This window comes from Malaclemys terrapin, chromosome 5 (genome assembly GCF_027887155.1).
Source record: "Malaclemys terrapin pileata isolate rMalTer1 chromosome 5, rMalTer1.hap1, whole genome shotgun sequence".
NCBI lineage: Eukaryota > Metazoa > Chordata > Testudines > Emydidae > Malaclemys > Malaclemys terrapin.
The window spans coordinates 135211666-135233537 of NC_071509.1; the positions used below are offsets into that span (position 1 = coordinate 135211666).

General features: G+C 46.1%; 2 protein-coding genes across 4 annotated transcripts in view; both read left to right on the forward strand.

The window, feature by feature from the left end:
- Positions 1 to 1080: 1080 nt before the first annotated feature.
- SMIM19 (small integral membrane protein 19) lies at positions 1081 to 7754 on the forward strand. Of its 2 annotated transcripts, XR_008445051.1 has the most exons (4): positions 1081 to 1304; positions 2706 to 2830; positions 4560 to 4678; positions 6239 to 6318. XR_008445051.1 is itself a non-coding variant. In XM_054029527.1 (3 exons), the coding sequence occupies exons 1-3, from the start codon at positions 1141 to 1143 to the stop codon at positions 6301 to 6303; spliced, it is 354 nt and encodes a 117-aa protein (XP_053885502.1). In that variant the 5' UTR covers positions 1086 to 1140; the 3' UTR covers positions 6304 to 7754. The 2 variants fall into 2 exon arrangements, 1 of the variants encoding a protein (XP_053885502.1); XM_054029527.1 differs by lacking the exon at positions 4560 to 4678 and having other exon boundaries at positions 1086 to 1304; positions 6239 to 7754.
- A 315-nt stretch (positions 7755 to 8069) lies between these two features.
- SLC20A2 (solute carrier family 20 member 2) overlaps positions 8070 to 21872 on the forward strand; it is a 67563-nt gene continuing 53760 nt past the window's right edge. Inside the window, exon 1 of one of the 2 annotated variants that reach the window (XM_054029394.1) lies at positions 8070 to 8151. The gene's annotated coding sequence lies outside the window, so the exon portion shown is untranslated. Of the gene's footprint in view, positions 8152 to 8740; positions 8891 to 21872 lie in introns of those variants that run through there. The other variant, XM_054029396.1, reaches the window with a different exon arrangement.

Sequence of the window (21872 nt, forward strand, 5' to 3'; positions counted from 1 at the left end):
TTCAAACTGGCCAGACAGGAAAAGGAATTCAAATTCAAATTTTCCCGGGGCTTTTCCTGTGTGGCAGTTCAGAGCATCCGAGCTCGTACTGCTGTCCAGAGCGTCAACAGAGTGGTGCACTGTGGGATAGCTCCCGGAGCTATTAGCGTCGATTTCCATCCACACCTAGCCTAATTCGACATGGCCATGTCGAATTTAGCGCTACTCCCCTCGTCGGGGAGGAGTACAGAAGTCGAATTAAAGAGACCTCTATGTCGAACTAAATATCTTCGCGGTGTGGACGGGTGCAGGGTTAATTCGATGTAACGGCGCTAACTTCGACATAAACGCCTAGTGTAGACCAGGCCTGATACTCTTCAGGAGCGACATTCTTGCTGACTCATGATTTTTGGAGTTTGAGGCCCCAGTTCCTGGAGACCTGTGATAATCATACAAATGTTAGGCAGGAAGGACCACAAGAAACCATCTAATGCAGCCCCCCAGGCTGCGGCAGGACGAGCTATACCTAGACTAGTGGTTCCCAAACGGGGGTTCGTGAACCCCTGGGGGTTCGCAAAATGTTACAGGGGGTCCTCGGGAAAAATAATAGTGTGTAATAAGCATGTCCTAAAAACCAATTTTATATGTCCAAGGTCACGGCTTTTATAACTTACACTCAGGTAAAGGAGAAAATCCCTGGAAATTTTCATTTTTAAGCGGGGGTTCACGAGACTTGACACGCTAGTGAAAGGGGTTCACGGGCTGTTAACGTTTGGGCACCCCCGACCCAGCCCAGCCCTAACAGGGGTGGCTCTGGCCGAACCGGCGCTTCACAACCTCTCCTAGGGACGCCCCTGCCCGGGCCGAGCGCGGTCTGACGGGGGTCCGGGAAAGTCAGGCGCCGACCCCCCCCCCGCAGGAGCTGGGCCCGGGGAGCCCGTTGCGGGGCCGAGCGAGCCCAGAGCTGCTCCCCAGCGCCAACCGCGAGCGGCGCAGCCCCGCCCCGCAGCCCGGCCTAGGCGGGGCTCACGGGCCTGGGCGGGGCCGCTGTGGACCCCGCCTTCTCTGCGGCCCCGCCCCGGAAGTGACCTCAGAACCCGTGACCTCACGTCCGGCGTACCGTGTGGTGCGTCCCCGCACAGCTTTCCGCCCCGGCGCTTTATGGCCGCGGCGGGCGGGGGCGGGGGTGAGGGCGCGGCGGGGCCCGGCGTCATGAGCGACAGCGACGCCCTCGACTACTCGGTGCACGAGGCCTGGAACGAGGCCACCAACGTCTACCTGCTGGTGGTGCTGGCCAGCCTGGCGCTGCTGGTCTACGCCCGCCGGTGAGGGGCCCCGCGCCGAGCCGCTCCGCCCCCGCGCACCTGGTCCTCCTCGGGGCGGCCCGGGCCAACCCCCGCGCACCTGGTCCTCCTCGGGGCGGCCCGGGCCAACCCCCGGGCACCTGGTCCTCCTCGGGGCGGCCCGGGCCAACCCCCGCGCACCTGGTCCTCCTCGGGGCGGCCCGGGCCAACCCCCGCGCACCTGGTCCTCCTCGGGGCGGCCCGGGCCAACCCCCGCGCACCTGGTCCTCCTCGGGGCGGCCCGGGCCAACCCCCGGGCACCTGGTCCTCCTCGGGGCGGCCCGGGCCAACCCCCGCGCACCTGGTCCTCCTCGGGGCGGCCTGGGCCAAAACAACATTTACAACTGTGCCTAGTTTATTTGTCAGACAACCCCCCGTAGTCACGCCCCCAGATTTAACGAGTTGGGTCCATGGCTGTCAGAATACGGCCTGCGAGTGTGTTGTGCCACACGACAGACAGCAACAGAGTCAGGACATTGCTTGGCAAAGCGAGTCCTGCCTAGGCATATTACTGCGGCACTGTCAGTAATAATTCATTTAGTCTGCAATAGGGAAATCTATTTCCTGCCCCCCTCAAGCAGGGCAAAGTCTGTGGGGAGCCGGGGTAATGGAGCAGCTCAGGGAGAGGAAAGGAGCCAGGGAGTAAACCTGGAGGGTTGTTGGGTGTGGGTGGGAGAAGCATCGAATAGGTTTTTTTTAAGAGGGGGAAGGATTGTTGGGGAGCATCCACCATGTAGACCCTGGCTGACCCCTAGCCTCTCCCATTCAGTCATGCATATCTGCCCCTTTCCCCATATGTCCCTGCAGCCCTTCCCCCTCCCTTGCAGCCCCCAGCTCGATGCTGTCACCTCTCTAGCTCCTGTGCCCCAGTCTGTCCCCCCACCCTCCCACTAGCCCGTCTGAACCTACGTGCGCTGTAAACTGCGTGGCTGCGTAGCAGGCTCTCAAGGGCCACACAGGCAGGTGGGGAGAGGTGCCCCTCCCCCAGCCCAGGCCCCCCAGAGCTGCGGGGGAGAGGAGCCCCTCACCCGGTCCTGAGCTGCTGCGGCAAGAGAGGGCTGGGAGGGAGTACTCACTCCCCACTGCAGCCCCAGGGCAGTTTGCACCCCAAACCCCTCATCCCTGGCCTCACCCTAGAGCCTGCACCCCAACCCTCTGCTCCAGCCCTGAGTCCCCTCCCCCTGCATCCCAACCCTCTGCCCCAGTCCTGAGCCCCATCCCACACTATGAGCCCTCGGCCCCATTCCCACCACATTAAATTTGTTGTGCTCAAGGTAGTTTTTTAATACTTAACTTGTAAATAAAGACCTGGGAAGATACTCTTTTTTAAATACTTGGAAATGTTGTGTTGCAGGTTATTTAATATTCCTTTCTATATTTTAGGAATAAAAGGAAGATCATGCGAATATTCACAGTGCCTCCTACAGCAGAGGCACCGTCAGAGCCAAACTTTTACGACAGTATGAAAAAAATCCGCTTACGACAACAATTAGAGATGTATTCTCTCGGTAAGATAGTGCTCTCACCTCTGCGATGTTCAGATTCCTGAACAGTCAAAGAAAGATGCATGTTTTAAAATAAGAGTAAATATTTGGACACTGTAGCTCTTTGTATCACAAGTAGAACAAAATCTTACACTGAGGGCACCCTGAGCTATTTTGTGCAAGGTACCACGTTGTCGGAAACTAACAATTATGGAAAATCTAAGGGCCTAGTTCTGTCCTCACACGTGCAACTCTCATGTAAGGCTTTGATCCTGAAATATGGTAACTTCAATAGGGCTCTATGCAAATTCACCATGTGCAGCACATTGCAGAATCAGGCCCCTACTGTATGGGTATTTTAGTTGTCAACAATTAATCTAATATGGCAACTAGAAAGAGCTCTTAAGGCCAGAAGGGACCATTATGATCATCTAGTCTGACCTCCAAATACTAACGTGCAGCAGAAGTATTTATAACTGCAAAGAGCTCAAGGTGGGATTTTCATAGGCTCTCAGTATTGGCCTAACTTTGCTTCCATGGAAGTTTTATTATTGTATGTGTATTATTTATGTGTACCAACAGTTCCCAATTCTTTATCACAATACCAACTGTATCTGGTGTTGGGCAACTCTTCATTGGCATGTAGCTGTCAGAGCTGCACCAGCCACCCCCGCATTGGCATAGGAGGCAGTGTGGCAGAGCAGAGCTCCAAGGCCCATCTCAGGCATACCCTCAGAATCTCAACAAGCTCCCTGATGGCTTCCCCCTACCCCAATGAACAATAACCATACACAGTTGTGGAAGGGTAGATGACCAAGAAAAATCTAGTGTTTTTGAGTCCTGGTGTCTAAAAGGTGGTTTCAATTCTAAAATCAGGCCACCATCTAATCTATGAATGAGCATGGAAGGACAGGATCACATCTCCCATACCCTACTGTCCTTCTGGTGTGGGAATTTTTAGTGTCCCACAAACTAAGAATACAAGAATGGCCATACTAGGTCAGACCAATGGCCCATCTAGCCCAGTATCCTGTGGCCAATACCAGATGCTTCAGAGGAAATGAACAGACCAGGGCAGTTATCACGTGAGCCATCCCTTGTTATTCACTCCCAGCTTCTGGCAGTTAGAGGCTTAGGACACCCAGAGTATGTGTTTGCAAGCCTGATCATCTTGGCTAATGGCCATTGATGGGCCTACGTGATGAGTTACTTTCTTGGCAAGGAACAACAAGATTGCAGACTGGCTTAACTGATCTTCGTGGAGAACTCACTCACTGACAGATGGCTCCTAAACTGAGTGGGTGGGTCAGTATCTGTCATGTTCTCTGGTTAATGGGTTCCTATGCTCCTCTGAGTACTTACCTTTTAGAAGTTTTTGGTTTCTAGAAAACTCTTCAGCACTTTCTGGTGGTGGTATACCTTTACTTACATACTGCAGGGTTGATACTGCTCCCCTTCCTTCCCCCGCTTAGCTGGAGAATGATGGGCTATTTCCACAGCAGATGTGGGATATTTATGAAGATGGTTCTAGGAGTGGTTTATGTACTCCAAATTGGTGCTGGAAAACTGCAATTGGCAGTTTTAACTTTTTTGTTCATTGATCCTTTGGGTGCTATTTTTCTCTTTCTGTGGAGACCTCTTTGAACTTTGTAGCCTCCAAGAGGGAGATTATTTTACAACTGTTGCTATAGGGGGGGTGGGTGGAATTCTTTTCATAAGGTACAAGTTGTAATAGATCCTTGTCACCTTCCAGCTGCTTTCCCTGCAGAGTTGGAGATATGTTTGATATGTTGATACTCCAAACTTCCATGGCAGCTAGAAGCGTCAGGGAGCCCACTACGCTGGGAGCTAGCATCCTTCAAAACTCTTCAGGTACGGGAGTTTTCAGCTGGTTTTAGACTGGAAGCACAAAACCCAAATGTGTGCATCTATTACAGTGTATACCTTCTGAAAAGGATTGTTAGAAGAAAGTAAGTTTCTTTTAGGTTCTTCTCACCAGGCCCACAATGGCCATATAGCGCTTATGCATTAATTTATATTTTTAAATACCATCTACAATAATAAAATATACCATATGTATGCAGGCGTATAGCTAGAGTTGCTGGGGGAGCCATAACTTTGCATTGTTTCCTTACAACTTCTAAGTATATATAAATTAGCAGCATAGGTTTTGTCAGGACTGTCTCAGTGGGTCAATGGCAGTAAGTCTGAGCAATGTCATCACAGGAGGCGGTCCCTGAAAGGCGTATCCATTTGGGGAGAAGTCTTAGGGGAGAAATTTGACTAAAGTTGTTGAGCCATTGCGGATCTGCACTCACCTATTGGAGTAGTTCAGAAGCAGCCTTCATTCTGCTGTGTACAGCTGATGCTAACTTCTGCTTTCAAATCACTGCCAAATAATGCGACTTCTGCTCACTGGCAACTGGATACCTCAGCAGGGTGGAATAGATACAGTTTCTTACCACTATGAGTTTTGCTAGTACTTTCATTGCCTTTGAAGATATAGAGGTAATTGTTTAGAAAAATTTAGGGAGATCCTCTCCCCTTTCTGTCCACATTTCTGACTGAAAGATTTCAGGATATATCCCAGATGTTTCCCTTCCCCATCTAGGATGACAACTCTCCTTTCCATCTCCCCTGTCTTTCATTAGGATGTCTTAAGTCTACCCTCTGGGTTTCCAGAACATGTGAGCTGGATTGAGTGCCCAACTCTCCACCCCTTCTGAAGTTATGAGCTGTCTTTATAAATAGTTTATCTCAGGCTGAGGTACTTAGCTTCATGGTCACAATTGGCATATTAGAAGCTGCCTAATGCATTAAGTACTTGGTCCTGCTAGTGAAGGCAAGAGGCTGGACTTGATGACCTTTCAAGGTCCCTTCCAGTTCTAGGAGATAGGATATCTCCATAAATTTGATTTAAATTTTTTTTAATTTAAATCAAGTTTATTACCCAGGTAGTTTCCACTGGGTAATAAACTTGGCTAATCCTTTTTTTCTTAGTAGTCTCTAGAGCTTTTTAGCCACAGAGAGTGGGACGATATTCTAACTAATTAGAATCTTTTACAAGTTGTAATAGATTCATTCATGCCCACACAACCTTCCCAGCAGTGTTGTATATATATTTGCATCCTTTACTGTTGTCTTCAATTAAAAAATAACAAATGGTGGCATTAAGGGTTGTTACACCCTGTCAGTTTAAGTAGAACATAACATCTGATTTTTGTTGAGTAGTTACTGCCTCTAAATTTAATGAATTGGACATTTTGTGAAATCAGTGGTTTTCCTTCAATGAAACATTTATTTAAATTACAGACCAAGACTGGTCTCATACCAGAGCTACTCTTCCTATTAAACCCACCTTCCCAGTGATCACCATGCCTTTATGGAGTATAAGGGATTACATAATTTAATTATGTTTTAACTCTTTTCCAGCAAGGAAGTATGACCAACAGCCGCCACCGAAACAGACTGACAGCGTACAGCTCTCAATGGAATGAAGTCTCAAATTGTGGGAACTCAAGCAATTTTTACAGTGCTGATAATGACAGGAGAGTTGGTATGGAGTCATTTTCAAAGGAACTTTAATGGCGTATGTTTTTAAAAAAAAACTCTCCTATATATTTCTTGGAAACGTTTCTTTGGGGCTGTTTAGGTACTTATTGAACATCTATTGATTCTTTAAAAATGAAAGCACCTAATACATTCCAGTCTTGCTCAAAGAAACACTTGAGGGAAGATGGCTGTAGTCCATAGTAAAGAGATGTTCAAAATGTTCCAGTGGTTTCCACTGTTGCCAATACTTTGGTGATCAGCTCCTTTGCTGAACAGAGGTATTTTTGCAACATGGCAATAGAGGACATTGGAGTTATTGGGTAAGTTTCTACTGTCTGTCTCCTCTGAGGATGGTTTCTTAGGGGAACACATGGAAAAGTCATGCAGTGCCTATGTGCCTGAACGTTGCCAAGTTTTATGTCTCATTTGAACATCATTGGTTTCTGCTGTCAGGGACCACAGAACATTTACAATACATGTAATTGTGCTGCTGTAAATTCACAGCTGAAGTGAATAGCTCTTGAGAGCCAGAAATGTATATCATTGGCCTTATTGGAGGAAAAAAATGAAATTTTCATCTGTACAGAGAGAATAATTATAGTACTGTACCTTCCATGCTGAAGCTTTAATGAAAGCTAAGATCAGGAGGGTAGTACATAAGTCTTGTTTGCTAAAGGACTGTATATTGTAATGCTGTAGCAAAGATAATTAAAATTAGAGAGGACTCCAGTAAACCAGCCAGCTAAGTGAGGTCTCTCCCTGGCTAGCTGGAGCACTTGATTGCCTGTTCTTTTCATTCCCTCTGAAGCACCTGGGATTGGCCACTGTTGGAAGATGGACCATTGGTCTGATCCAGTATGGCCATTCTTATGTCCTCCCCCAGTCCCAGGGGCAATTATCAGCCAGTGCAAACTGGTGAGTCTCTTAGGATCAGATTAGGACCGAAAATCTGACTTGTATCCTTTAAAATGCCACAGTAGAGCTGTGCAGATGGAGAAATAATACATATGGAGCAACAGAGGAAGGAAATGCTGATTCTGACAGGAAAAATGCAGCCTAATACATCTGTAAAATAATATTCAGTGGGAGGGGAAGTTAAACTTGTAAACATGTTGGATATCAGAGAAATTAGAGATTGAAGAAACCTATTAGGTTATTTATATCTGTCCTGCTAGTGAAGGATTGTATTTATACTGAAGTTTCTACTTGTAAATTTCAAGTGGTGAATCTTCCTTTGGAAGATTAATCAATAGTAGATCTCAAGTTGGGAAGTTGCCCCTGATTTTCAGCCTTAATTTCCCCTTAAAGTGCTCTTGGGTATGTGAAATGCTGTTTTTTTTGTATTGTATTTTAATGTGTTTAATGGCATTTAATAGTAAAATACACGTTGAACTGAGGTTGACTGAAGAGCTTTTCTGAGAAATGTGCTCGGCTACCGTGGGGGGGGGGGGGATCACGAGCCTGGCGTTTACAGGCGGCTCCCGAGACACACTTGGGAGGGACGCGTACTTGCCCCCCGGTGACCAGAGCAGATCTCCAGGCCCTGGCGGATCCACACCTTCCCCGCGGCGGCCGGGAGCTCGGTACGGGGGGCGAGAGGGGTCAGTCCGCAGGGCGGGGAGCCGCGGCATCGCTAGCCGGCGCGCGCACTCCTCGGCCCCGCCGGTGGCCCCCAGCAGTGACGCTGGGCCCGTGTTCTCACGTCCCTCCGCGCTTCCGTATCCGGGTCGCGCGCGCTGCGGGCGGCTGCTGTCCCTGCGCCGAGCGCGAGGCTGGAAGGCGCCGGCTGGGCGGTAAGTAGGAGCTGCCGCGCGCGGCCCGGCCCGGCCCCTCCCCCCCGGTGTGTGTCCGGCCCTGGGCCGAGGAGCGCCCCGAGCCGGCGCGTCCCGCGGGCGGGCTGGAGTCCGGCTCCCTGGGCGGAGGTTACCGCCGCTCCTCAGCCGGTGCCCGCTAGGCTCGGGGGAGCCATGGGCTGCCCCAGCCCGGCCCTCACGGGGCGGCGGGGCCCCGCCTGGCGCCACAACGCCCCCCCCCCCCCCAGATCGCCCGGCGCCAGGCCCCCGCCCGTGGCGAGAGCAGGAGGCTGAGGGGGGGGGGGAGCGAAGGAGACCCGCTGGTGGGGGGGGGTACGGGGCCCCCCCAGGGACAAGGCCCCAGTGCACTAGCTGGGTTATGCGCCAGCTCCCCGGCCAGGACAACGTGCCCCGGGGGCGGCGGGGCCGGGCTGGCCCCGGAGCGAGAGCGGGGCTTTGAAGACGCCCTTACAGCCGAGCAACCCGAGGGCGCGTTTTCCTGTTCAGACCCGCGAGCCCCAGCGAACGCAGCTCGCCGCAGGACGGTGCGTGCCCGAGAGCCGAGACACTCCCACGGGGCGCCCCAAACGCAGACCCCGGGTCACTGATCTCTAGAGCTTTGCTTTCTTTAACGTGAAGAATGGAGTTCAAACAATGCATGCCGGCAGGATTAGGGAAACTAAACCTTTTACCCTGAGGATGGAGACGATTCACTTGAGGGCAGGTCTGCGGAACAAAGGTCAGCCCAAGTACATGGCTCGGGGCTGTGAAACACTTCATGCCCTGTGTAAGCCAGTAGGGAGAAGAATTCTTTTGATCTATCACAGGGGTGGGCAAACTTTTTGGCCTGAGGGCCACATCTGGGAATAGAAATTGTAGGGCGGGCTGTGAATGCTGACACAATGGGTTGGGGGGTGAGAGGGGGTGAGAGGTGTGCTTGGGGAAGCGGGCTCTGGGGTGGGGCTGGGGATGAGAGGGCTGGGATCAAGGGGTTCAGAGGGCAGGAGGGGGATCAGGGCTGGGGCAGAGGGTTGGGGTGTGGGGAGAGGCTCAGGGGTGAAGGCTCCGGGTGGTGCTTATCACAGACAGCTTCAGGAAGCAGCAGCATGTCCCTTCTCCGGCTCCTACGCGGAGGAGCGGCCAGGCAGCTTCCGCACGCTGCACCATCCACAGGCACCACCTGTGCAGCTCCCATTGGAGCACTGGAGGGGGCCATTGGAGTTCATAGGAGCCAGAGTGGGGCCATGTCACTGCTTCTGGGACCCACGTGGAGCGGTCCCTGACCCTGCTTCCCAGCTGGAGTGCCGGAGCGGGGCTATGCGGCTGCTTCTGGGAGCCGTGTGGAGTGGCCCCGACCCTGCTCCCTGGCTGCAGCGCCAGCAAGCCCCAGACCCCGCTCCGCAGCGGGAGCTTGAGGGCCGGCTTAAAACGGCCCGCGGGCCATAGTTTGCCCACCCCTCATCTATCGCCTCTCCATTGCTATAGTAAATGGTCTAACCCCTTCCATTGCTATAGTAAATGTCTATGCTACAGCGGCACAGCTGCAGGGTTTCTTGTGTAGATTTTCCCTTAGTCCGTGTGACACCAATAGAAAAGAACAAATGCAAAATATAAATGGAAATTAGGAGGACTAAGAGGAAGCTTGAAGGGCAAGGATCCAAAGAGATACAAACAAATAAGAAATTATTTAATAAGCAAGAGCTTCTAGAAGCAAGAAGCCTTTGAGAATTATGTTCATGAGCTACCAAAGAGCAAAGGGAGCAATTAAGAGGAAATGGATATTGTGGAAAACTAATGATTATTTGCATGAGGCTTCATCACGGCCTTACCCCAGACCTATGATTTTTAGGCATTAAAGTTGAGATACTGTCAGAGACTGACATGTCAAAAGAGGAGATACTGGAAAAATAGCAACAAGTTACTAGGACTGGATGATATATACTCAATAGTTCTGAAGGACTTTAAGAATGAAGTGCTTAGCTATTAACGAAAATGTGCAATCTCATTAAAATCAGTCCCTGTATCAGAAGACTGGAGGGGTAGGAAACGCTGTCTCTATCTAAAACAAATCTAGGGATGATCACAGGAATTAAAGTTTCATTAATGGACAGTTCATTCCTTAATTTTCCAATTCGGGGATTCTTGCGCCTTCCTTTGCAGTATCTGATACTATGAGGCAGGATATGAATCTGACCCATTATTTACAGTTCTTGTGTTTGTAAAATGGTGGTCAAAGCTATCTGCACTTTATAAGTCTTTGGCTAAATCAGTGTGTAGTGTGATTGACTGTGCATAGACCTTGTCTGCTTTCACACTGAATCTGTGTTAGTAAGAACAGGCTATCCACTAGTTCGGGCATTCCCAAACAGATGTGTGTATACCATTGGTGGTATGTGAATTTGATGTTCTATCACCTCACTTCACAACAATTTAAAGGTAGTATATGAACCAATAAAGTTTGGGAACAGCTGCTAGTTGATTACCATGGCTTTATAATACAGTTGATGGAAATATGGCAGTCTTGGTATAACTTTTTAAATATAATCTTACTAGAAACTTAAATCTCATCTAAAATATTGTACCTATTAGTATTACTAGTAAAATGTCCATTACCTTAACTGAAATAAATCAGAGGAAAATATTTTTTTCCACTTTGTACACTCTTATTTCCCATGAAGTCTGTCAATTTCTCCTGTTTTGGGTTTTTCCACATAACAGGAGATGCAAGTTTTAAATAATCAAAAACATTGTTGTTGGGAGGGTTTTTTTTCTTGGTTTTTTTGGGGGGGGGGGGGAGGAGGAGAAGGGTTGCCAGGGAGCATGGGCAGAGCAGAGTTAACCAAAATAATTTTTGCTTTTTGTGAAATTGACTAGTTTCAATGTGTCCCTTTAAAGATGGCTCTTGCAAAGTCCCTAGTTCCAGCATCAGTGTGGACAGGCTAGTAGAGAAGTTGCTTTCTTTCCTAGTTGGGGAAAAGGGACAAAGAGATGCATTGGTCCCTGTGTGGGAAGGGATTGAGAAATGTGGGCTCGCAAAATTAAATGTAGTGGAAACAACCAAAATGACAATCCTTTAGTTGGTAGTAATGTCACATGGGCAGGCAATAGTTAAGTGTCCAACATACTGTGTACAATACAGTAAATGAATCCAAATACTGTATCCACTGGGTCCGTGGATGGTTCTTTTTAATACCCTTCCAGAAGATGACTCAACTTCTCACAAGCAGAGAGTTCTGAATATTCCTTTTCTGTACAATACATATCTCACAATAATGGAAATTGGAAAAGGTCCTGATGGTTCATGACTGGATTTCAGAAGTTTCACAGTGTCATCAATGAAAAGAACTGGCTTACAGACTGAGAAATAAGATGTTGAATCCTTGAGTAAATACTTCCATTTTTAGTATTTGTTTAAAATTATAAAAAGTACTGTTTGGAAAACTGGTACACACTAGTCTGTAAAATGGAAGTGCGGCTATGTCTTTCAACTATCTCTAATACTCCTTGTTTATTCGTTTTAATAAAACATTTAAAAAAATCTTTCCAATTTATTAATCAAAATTATCTTTCTATGTACAGTAGCTAAGAATTTTCCAGGTTTCTGCTAAACCGAGCTGGAAGCAATTGTGAAATGTTCAGAAATTCTGAAATAGTATGAAGCTGTGTTTGTTTTCATGGAATCAGGGTACAGATATTAAAGGAGATTAGGTTTAGTTCTTATGACCTTTACTTTGAAGAGCCAAGATAGTTTGGTTATTTTAAGATGGAGCAAGAAGAGAGAAATCTTGTTGTCCAGAATACATATATTTTACAGTAAAGAAATCACTACTTGTAGTGACTTGTGAAGAATGGTGCTTGAACCATGAATGAGAGAGAAGTGGTGTGAGGAAGTGGGAATGTTCTTGATGTGTTCTTTGAATACTGAGTGGGGAGTATTCACCTGGGAAGGTTGCAGAGGAGTTTTGCTGGGACTGTCTGCATGGGGGATGGGAGACTTTCCTTGAGGGAAGTTACCTGAGCATGTAACATGAGAACCCAGGAAAGGGGTTGGGGGCCAGGTGACACCTCTGCCACTGGACAAAGGCTGGGGGAGGAGCTGGGGGAAGGCTGAGTAAAAGGGCTGGAGAGGGTTTGAGTTGGAAGCTGGCTGGGGAAATGGAGAGGAGCCCCGATGGGGCTCTGGTCTCCCTCTGGCCTCCCCCCCAGATGGACCTAACTGAGGGGGTCCTGTTGTCGGTACCTGCAAGACCTGTCTTGGACTGTGGTCCTGTCGTCTAAATAAACCTTCTGTTTTACTGGCTGGCTGAGAGTCGTGGTGAATCGCAGGAAGCCGGGGGTGTAGGGCCTTGTCTTCCCCCCCCCACTCCGTGACAAGTGGTTATATTTTTTCCCCTCTGTTGGGTAATACTACATTAAATTTCAGCAAATCATTCACTACATCATTTGGTTCCTGTATGAGCTGAGGGGTGCAAACATCTACTATTTAATGTTGCGTGATAGTTTGGGGTAGATGTGAGGGAGAGTATTGTTGTTCTGAGCTTAACAATGTAGACAAAGTAGCTAGCAAGCAACTTTTAAACATGTACAATTTAGATTATACATTTGTAAGATGTCTTTAACGTTTACCAGTTAATTGTCAATATTGACTATGTGAAAAAAGTACTTACTTTCATGGTAATAAAGACCTATAACAAAGGGACATACGTAAGTTTGTAGCGCTTGGTGTTGAAATGATAAATCAAATTTCCTGCATCAATTCATAATAGCTTGACTAATAAGAACATACAGGATGTCTCATTACTAATTTTCCTGTTGACTTTATTCTTACTAGATTATTGGATCTCATTGGACAGGACATATTTGTGATCGTTTAAAAACGATGTGCCAGGTTTTACGTAAGCTGCATTTGTTTTGGAGAATGTTCCATAGAGATGGATCATTACATTTCCTGTTCGATTGCTCAGCCATATATAAAAAGATGTTATGGAACCTAGATACAAGGTTTCAGAGTAGCAGCCGTGTTAGTCTGTATCCGCAAAAAGAAGAACAGGAGTACTTGTGGCACCTTAGAGACTAACAAATTTATTAGAGCATAAACTTTCGTGGACTACAGCCCACTTATGCATCCGAAGAAGTGGGCTGTAGTCCACGAAAGCTTATGCTCTAATAAATTTGTTAGTCTCTAAGGTGCCACAAGTACTCCTGTTCTTCTTTTTGTAGATACAAGGTAGAGCTGTATAATCACAGAAAGTCTGTAAAGGAGAGCTTTCAGAGTCTGGTTTTGTTCAGCTGTAACATTGATGTTCCAGGGTTATGGCTGCAGATGTTTTGAACTTTGCTTTTTGCACACAACTCTAGGGTTTTTTAAGAAGTGATACCGTCAGTCTGAGAATATTGAATTAAATCTAAAAGTAACAGAGCTAAGATAAATGATGCAATACTTAACAAGTGTAGTGCTTTCCGTCTTCAAAGTACTTTATAAACATTAACTAGATTCTGTAAATTACAGGTTAGATTTTTAACATGGCTCAGCGTCTGGCAGCTCTCGCTGCTCTCCAGGGGAGTTGTTAGGTGCTGAGGCTCTTGAAAATATGGCCACTTAATTAGATGCCTAAATAGGAGCTGTTAGGTGCCAGTTTTTTTTTTTGAAAATGAGGTCCTATAATCTTAACTAATCTTAACTATCCTAATTTAAGCACTTCTGTTGTTTGGTGAAAAATAATCTTTTGGTCATAACGAAAATATAGGGAGGTTTTGCTTAGTATTGTGCATACCTAAATTCTGCTGGCAGAGCTTATAAATTTAATGAAGCTGCAGATGTGGTTCTTATGAGTCACACATTTGTATTGTTTGTGAGCACAATCATATAGGAGCTCTTAAGTTTTCTAATGAACTCTGCCGGTTACAATAATTGACATATGCCCCCACCGACACACACACAGACATATTTCAGGCTTTGCTAAAATTAATAGGGTCACATCCTCAACCTGGTGTAAATTGGCCTATCTCCATTGAAATCAGTGGAGCTATGTCAGTTGACACCTGATGAGAAATGTGGGACTTCAAGAGGTCATTGAGTCTAACCCCTTGTGTTGAGACAGGGCCAAGTAACCTAGAGCACCACTGACAGGAGTTTGTCCAACCTGTTCTGCAAGCCTCCCATCATGGGGATTCCACAGCCTCCTTTGGAAGAGCTTAACTACCTTTATAGTTAGAAAGTTTTCCTAATATCCAACCTAAATCTCCCTTCCTGTAGATCAAGCTTTTTACTTCTTGTTCTGCCTTCAGTGGATGTGGAGAACAATTGATCACTATCTTCTTTATAACAGCCCTTAACATATTTGAAGTTTGTGGTAAGGTGACTGGTCCCCCCTTAGTCATCTTTTCACAAGACTAAACATGCCCAGTTGTTGTTTTTACTTTTCCTCATAGGTGAGATTTTCTAAATCTTGTTGCTCTCCTCTGGACTCTCCAGTTTGTCCACATGTTTGCTGAAGGATGGTGCCCAGAATTGGAGACAGCTGAAGCCTCACCAGTGCTGAGTAGAGTGGGGCAATTACCTTCCAAGTCTGACATATGACCTTTGTATTAATACACCCCAGAGCCTTTTTCTCAGCTACCTCACATGGTTGACTCATATTCTATTTGTGATCCACTATGACCCCCAAATCCTTTTCAGCAGAACTACCATTTAGCTGGTTATTTCCCATTTCATAGTTATGCATTTGATTGTTTCCTTCCTAATTGTAGTACTTTGCACATACTGGATTTCATCTTGTTGGTTTCAGATCCATTTTCTAATTTGTTCAATTCAATTGTTTTGAATTCTAATCCTGTTCTCCAAAGTGCTTGCAGTCTCACCCAGGTTGGTGTCATCCACAGATTTTATAACTGTACTCTCCACTCCATTATCCAAGCCAATAGTACCAGACCCACGACTGACCCCTGCAGGACCCCATAGATATGCTTTCCCAGTTTGACAGTAAACCATTCCTAACTATTCCTTGAGTACAGTCTTTCAAGCAGATGCGCACCCACTGTATAATAATTTATACAGACCATGCTTCTTTAGTTTGGTTATGAGAATGTCATGTGGGACTGTGTCAAAAGCCTTACAGAAATCATGGTATGGCCCAGGAGTTCCAGGGCATGGTGCTTATCAGATGTTAAACTCTGTCAGAACTTGGTTTTAAGGCTCCATGTGATACATTGTAAGAACCACAGAAGAAACCTCTGCATGACTTACACTGCCCAACAACACTAGGAGCTCTGAAAGTGGGAAGACAATCCTGATAAGATCACAGCCTATCATGCTGAACAGTACTGTCTCATGGTTTACTTGTACTCCCCTGTCTGCATCCAGCTATTGTCTCTTGTTTTATACTTGGATTGTAAGCTCTTTGGGACAGGGATTGTTTTTATTCTGTGTTTGTACAGCACCTAGCACAGTGGGGTCCTGGTCCATGAGTAAGGCTCCTAGGCACTAAGAAATACAAATAAATAATATTAATGATGCCTTCACCCCAGGATGCCTTGCGTGGAAGTCTCTTTTGTAACCTTAAATCATTAGTCATGGTGATTCCTTTTGACACTGTTATGAATCTTTTTGTAACTGGATAATTTTACTTACATGTATATATGAATGGGCAGGATTGACCAGAAGCCTCCAGTGTGCTCCCCTTCTAAAGCAGCCTAATTTTGTGTGATCAGTAGGGAGGCTTGTCATGGTCTCATGATTCGCTGCTTCCTGAAGCATGACGAGGGCCAGCTCCAGGCACCAGCGTAGCAAGCAGGTGCCTGGGGCGGCCAATGAAGAGGGGGCGGCACGTCCGGCTGTTCAGCGGCAATTCGGTGGTGGGGCTGTCACTCCCTCTCGGAGCAAAGGACCTGCCGCCGTAGAATGAAGTGGCAGTAGAGCTGCTGCCGATCGCGATCGCGGCTTTTCTTTTCTTTTCTTTTTTGCTGCTTGGGGCGGCAAAAACGCTAGAGCCGGCCCTGAGCATGACTCCCTCTTTTAAAATTTGTGAGGTCAGGAGTGCTATAGCCATGGGGAAAGATGCAATTGCATGCCCTACTCAGGTGAATATGCTGTTTCTCAACCCCTGTGCAGGGGAGAGTTGAACAGTTTGCCACTACTTACCTTCCTCATGTGAGAGACAGAAGACTCTATCACTACATGCCTTCCACGGGGAGGGAGAAGTAACTTTTGTTGGAGGGAAACACAGCAGTATTAGCTCCCTTCTGTCTTTGGCCCAATGCACTGCAAGAACAGTAGTGTGAGAAGACCTGGCTACAAGATTGACCACTCCAGGTCTCAGTTTGGTCCTGCCCATAGTTTGAAGAAATGAGTAAAAGACTATTCTGTCCACATCGCATGATTGGACTGTGTTTTAACCATGGTAGGAGGTGCTCTTATGTTGTAACCTGGTTCACTGACATGGTGGTTCTTTGACTGAAGATGCAGCCTTTGATGTGGACATGAGACAGCTGCTGCTTAGGAAGAGAAGGCTTAGTGCCTCAGACTCATGAGAGTGGAGGTAAGATCATCTGCTTTCCAGTCCCACTCTACAAGTGGTATAAGGGCTGGGGTGGGAGCGAGGGAGGAAGAGAGGGGTGTTTCCTGGAGTCACCTTCAGATGCTGAATGCAGCACAAACACTCCTTCCTACCTTCCTGGGGACTCCCTCTCATTTGGGAGGGATGGTGAGGGGGCAGGCACTGAAAGCTTAATGGCACTGCCGGCAGAGTTACTGAAGCCTATGGCAGGTGTCTGATGGAGGTTGTGAAAGGAGGAAGATTTTGCTGCTGTTTCAGCAGAGGGTGTAAGGAAGGCAAAGATCCTGATACCAAGAGCAGAAAAGAATGAAGGGCTTTGGCTGCTGTGAGATGAGGGAATCAAAAATGCTGCTTCTCCCAGTGGGTAGAAAGTGCGGGGAGCATTTAGCCAGCCAGTAGGGAGTGTTATCAATCTATGAAGGGTTTTAGGCAAGGCAAAGGGCTAGGAGCTAGGTATTTTTTAAAGAATGAAAGCTTAGCTCTTCATCTGACCTTTGTGTGGAATGTCTAAAATTGAGGGTGTTACTAAAGCTTAATAAAAATAATTCCAAACTCCAAGACTAACAGCCTTGACAAATAGTCAAAGGAACCAATCTTGGATTAGAAAAACAATAGACCAAATTGTACATTTCTGAGCCAAGCCCATTTTATTAATTTAAGATACGCAGTGGCAAAACCTGGTAACCTTTTCATAACTGAAAAATCTCCCCATTTTCCAAATACTTATCCAGCATTCTTGTCAATTACACCCACACATCCCTTTTAAAAAAAACAACTCCTCCCTGACAGAGGTCTATGAATGACACATTTGAGGAGGCTTGGTTTAACAGTGGTGAAATCTGAAGAGGATTGATTTAAACTAGGAGGATTTAGTGAAATCGGAGCAGTAGAAGCAAAATCAACTTTGTATATATAACTACAAACTTAGATTCTGCATAAACTTATGCCTAACTATACACATGGGTCGTCTCATTAAGGTGCTGACTAGGGCCCAAGTCCTACACGCACAGATGTGCCTAACTGTACATGTGGGCCTACATTCACGTGTAAAATAAAGCATGTGCATAAGTGTTGGCAAGGTCGGGATCCTAGTCTGCAACTATATAGATCGATTCCCCCTTTCCACAGGTCATTAGTGAGGTTTTTTAAAATACAGCACTCAACCTTTATTATCCTAGAGACATTTTTTTTTGTAATGCAAAATAGAAAGTTACCTTTAGAGAGAACTGAACACTAAGTGGATATACTGCTTACTAAAATATTGCCTGTATCATCCGGAAATAATAGCCTGTAATATGCTTTTGACTGACATGGTGGGGTGTGAAGTCTAAATTCCTGGGTAGAAAGATGTACCCTGGTTGGGTAAGGGGGCTCCATGTGATCATTTTATTTATGGCATGTTTCTCAGATGGCATGTTCCACGAATAGAGCAGCTGTTATGAACTTTAACCAGCGTGGAGCTGTGAGTGCGTTTAACCTACTCCCTTTTACTATATTAAGATATTGCTGTAGGCCAGGATGAGCAATATCAGAATTAGTTTGAGACACTAGTTTTATAAAATCAAGCAATAGCTTAGTAAATACATTTTATTGACAGCAGGTAGAAAACGTAAGCATAAAAAGGGCATATTTTTTGTAGCTCAACTTCAATGGAAAATTTAGATTAGGAATGCAAATTGGAAGCTGATATAAGCCTCCCACATCCACTTCTTTAGTGTTTAAGATGAAGAAAGGACGGGGCTGGAAGAAGAGGAGGGCCTGGATTGTTTTCAGAGGTGGGAAGAGATGGGATGGAGAGAAGGGGTTCTTGACTGTCTTTACCTATCCTCTTTACCCATGTCTATTGTGTTAAACAGGAGTGGAGCCATTAAATAAACTTGCAGAGATTTTCCTTCTTTTTGGTGATGAGCTGTGCATTGATAGAAGTTGGTGCATGGGCAAGACTTGGAAAAATGTATGTCCATAACTATTCTAATTGATACATTTACATGACCTGTATGTGGAAGATGGATTTTTTTTTCTGGATTTAGGCAAATATAGAGTGTAAAAAATACAACTTTTTGTCTATTTCTAGCACAACTTATTGAAAATTGTAGCAGCTAAAGCTCTCTCTCCTATGTGTTGTAACAGATTTCCTTATCCTGACTCTGTTTCTGCAGATCTCAAAGCTTTAGCATTCTAAGTCCATTAATGACTTAAAACTGATGAACCAGTGTTGGTCTTACTGCTTCTAAGAGTATCTCTGCCACAGCTGAAGGCGGCAGAGCTCTCCATCACTACTGCTATTGTGCTTGGACAGTAGCAATGTCGTGAGGGCCCAACACTGAACTTCTCTGCTTGAATTTCAGCTATTGTTGATGAGGTTATGGGGTCTGGGAGCAGAACTATGCTACCACATGTGATTTGGACCTTTGTTCCTCTTGGTTCGTGAAGGGCAGTGGGAAAGGGCCAGGACCATTATTGATTATTCCTTGCAATCTGTTGGTCTCCCCTGCAGGAGGGGAAGGAGGACAAGGGGCAAGTGCTTTTAAGGAAGATATTTTAAGGTCATTTCTCTAGAAATCAACTCTTGATACTGATGCACAAAGTGGGGGGAGCAGGAAGGTGAACTTATGAGTGGATCCAGAGGGAAAAGCAATTGGTTGAATAAATGCCAACCTTCTCATAACCTCATAAATTTGGGCATCAGGGTCTTCTGGATTGAGAGTGAGAGGAATTAGATTTCACTTTACCCCAGTTTGAGTTACTAGTCCTTAATAGAGCTTAGTGGTTTAGAATGATTTGTTACTTGGTTAAAGATGTTGGAAAAGAAGGGAAATAGGCCTATATCCAGTGCCCTCTGTTAAAGTTTGAGTGGGCTGTTTATGTATAAACCAATGGCTCACGCTCACCTGGAAGATGGTTTTCAGTCATGGTCACCCCATCCAAAAATATATACAGCAGAAATATGGGGCTTCAGTGGTGGATGATGGAAAATTATTAGAGGCATGGAGAGACTTTGAATGAAGAATGGAATAGAGAAGGTAAATAGCGTCACTCGTTCTCCCACTACAAGAACAAGAGGACATTCAACTAAATTGAAAAGCAGTACATTAAAAACCTTGATACACAGTGCATACTCATGCCACATGATGTTATTGAAGCCGAAAGCTTAGTGCGTTTCCAAGGAGGATTAGACATTTATATAGATAATGAGAACACTCAGAGTTATATTAAATAGGATTAAAAATAAATTAGGGATATAAACCTTCATACTAACTGATGAGGTTGGGAAGGAATTTCTCCTGTGGGAAAATTACATCATTGTCCACTATAGAATTTCTTGCATCTTCCTCTGAAGCATCTGGTACTGGTCACCGTAAAAGCCAGGATTATAGACTAGACAGACCACAGACTTGATCTGATATGGCAGTTCTTGTGATCAGCTATGATGTCCTATCTGGATAGAGTTCCCATGAGAAGGATTGAGAGGGTCCTTTGAAGTTTTACAAGGCAAACTACTGCACACTATGGGCTCAGTTTTCTATATTTTTTTAAATGAAAAATGACAACTTTTGTTGAAGTGGTATTAAAAGAAAGGGTCCAGAGGACTATCTACCTTCTTGGTAATACTAACATCTTACATAATTATGGAGCCCAGGATCGCTCTATGCCTGGGATCGGCAACCTTTGGCACGCGGCTCGCCAGGGTAAGCACCCTGGCGGGCCGGGCCGGTTTGTTTACCTGCCGCGTCAGCAGGTTCGGCCAATCACGGCTCCCACTGGCCATGGTTCGCCACTCCAGGCCAATGGGGGCTGCGGGAAGCGGCAGTCAGCACATCCCTCAGCCTGCACCACTTTCTGCAGCCCCATTGGCCTGGAGCGGCAAACCGCGGCCAGTGGGATTGGCCGAACCTGCGGTAAACAAACCGGCCTGGCCCGCCAGGGTGCTTACCCTGGCGAGCTGCGTGCCAAAGGTTGCCGATCCCTGCTGTATGCACTACTGCAATACAAGTACGTAATATAGTATAAAGAACTAAGATCTTGTACAAGCAGGCTGCTTTTTGCAGATTAGTTTTCTCAAGGATATCATGAAATACAAGAACACACCCTTGTTGTTTAAAGTACAAATTGACTTTAAAGGGTGTCCTGTCCAACATTGGGGATTTCAGCAAGGGCAGAAGAGAAAAGGGGTTGCTCTTTTGATGGTCAGAGTAAGGCAGAGCACTAATAGAGCTAATAGTTCCAGCAGTCTTTACTGAGCAAGAGGCTCCTCCTAGCAGTATTGGCACAACAACAAGAGTTGACGTTGGTCTCAGCTCTCTAGTAAGTAAATTTTTTCCCCTTCCTTGAAAAAAATCATTAAAGGTTTCCAATGTCTGAACTTCAAGGTAGTGGACAGAGTTTGATTTTTCTGGTATATTTGGGCTCAGCTATTCCAAGATCCTTAGATACTTCCCACGGGTGTCTTTCCACATATAATGTTCAAAAAAATGTACTTAGATATCCTGTACTCTCTATACATGCATGTGTGTGCGTGCACACACAGAGACCTGTGTCCGTTGAGATTCTTGGATTCACACAGACATACTTGTGTCCACTGAGACAGGTGAAGATGGCAATTTAAAACGGAGAGATATCAGTTTCTCCCTTTATGCAAATTATGTAGCGTGGTGGAAGATCCATGTTTTAAGGTATTCCTGATGCAGGAAGACTGGCTGGTGAGGTAGGAACTGAGGAAAGTGTACCTCTCAGTCCAGTGGTGAAAATTCGTAATGTTCTGCTAGGTGGAGGACTTTTGCAGTTTAGTCCACTCTTTGTCTGTCTCTGCTCCATGGCACTCCGCTAAACTCCTGAACTCTGTGGTAGCCCCCTTCTCTGTCAGCATGTTACTTGTTAGATGGCATGCTGGTCGAGGCACAGAACTTGCGGGCTGGTTGTATCACAGGTCTGTTTGAAGAAAACAACTCTAGAAAGCCTGGGATTCTTGAGAAATTCACAAAAATGATGCAAATATATTTCTACGTGGGTACTTATATGGCCCTCAACACTGTAATACCCAAGCACTTGGGATTTATTGTGGTTTCCCTCTAGCAGATTCTCAAATGCCCCCTGGAAAGGACACTGAGGACAGATCATAAGGTTTCTTTCTGTATCCATCCAAGCTTTAGTCCTGAGCCACGTCAT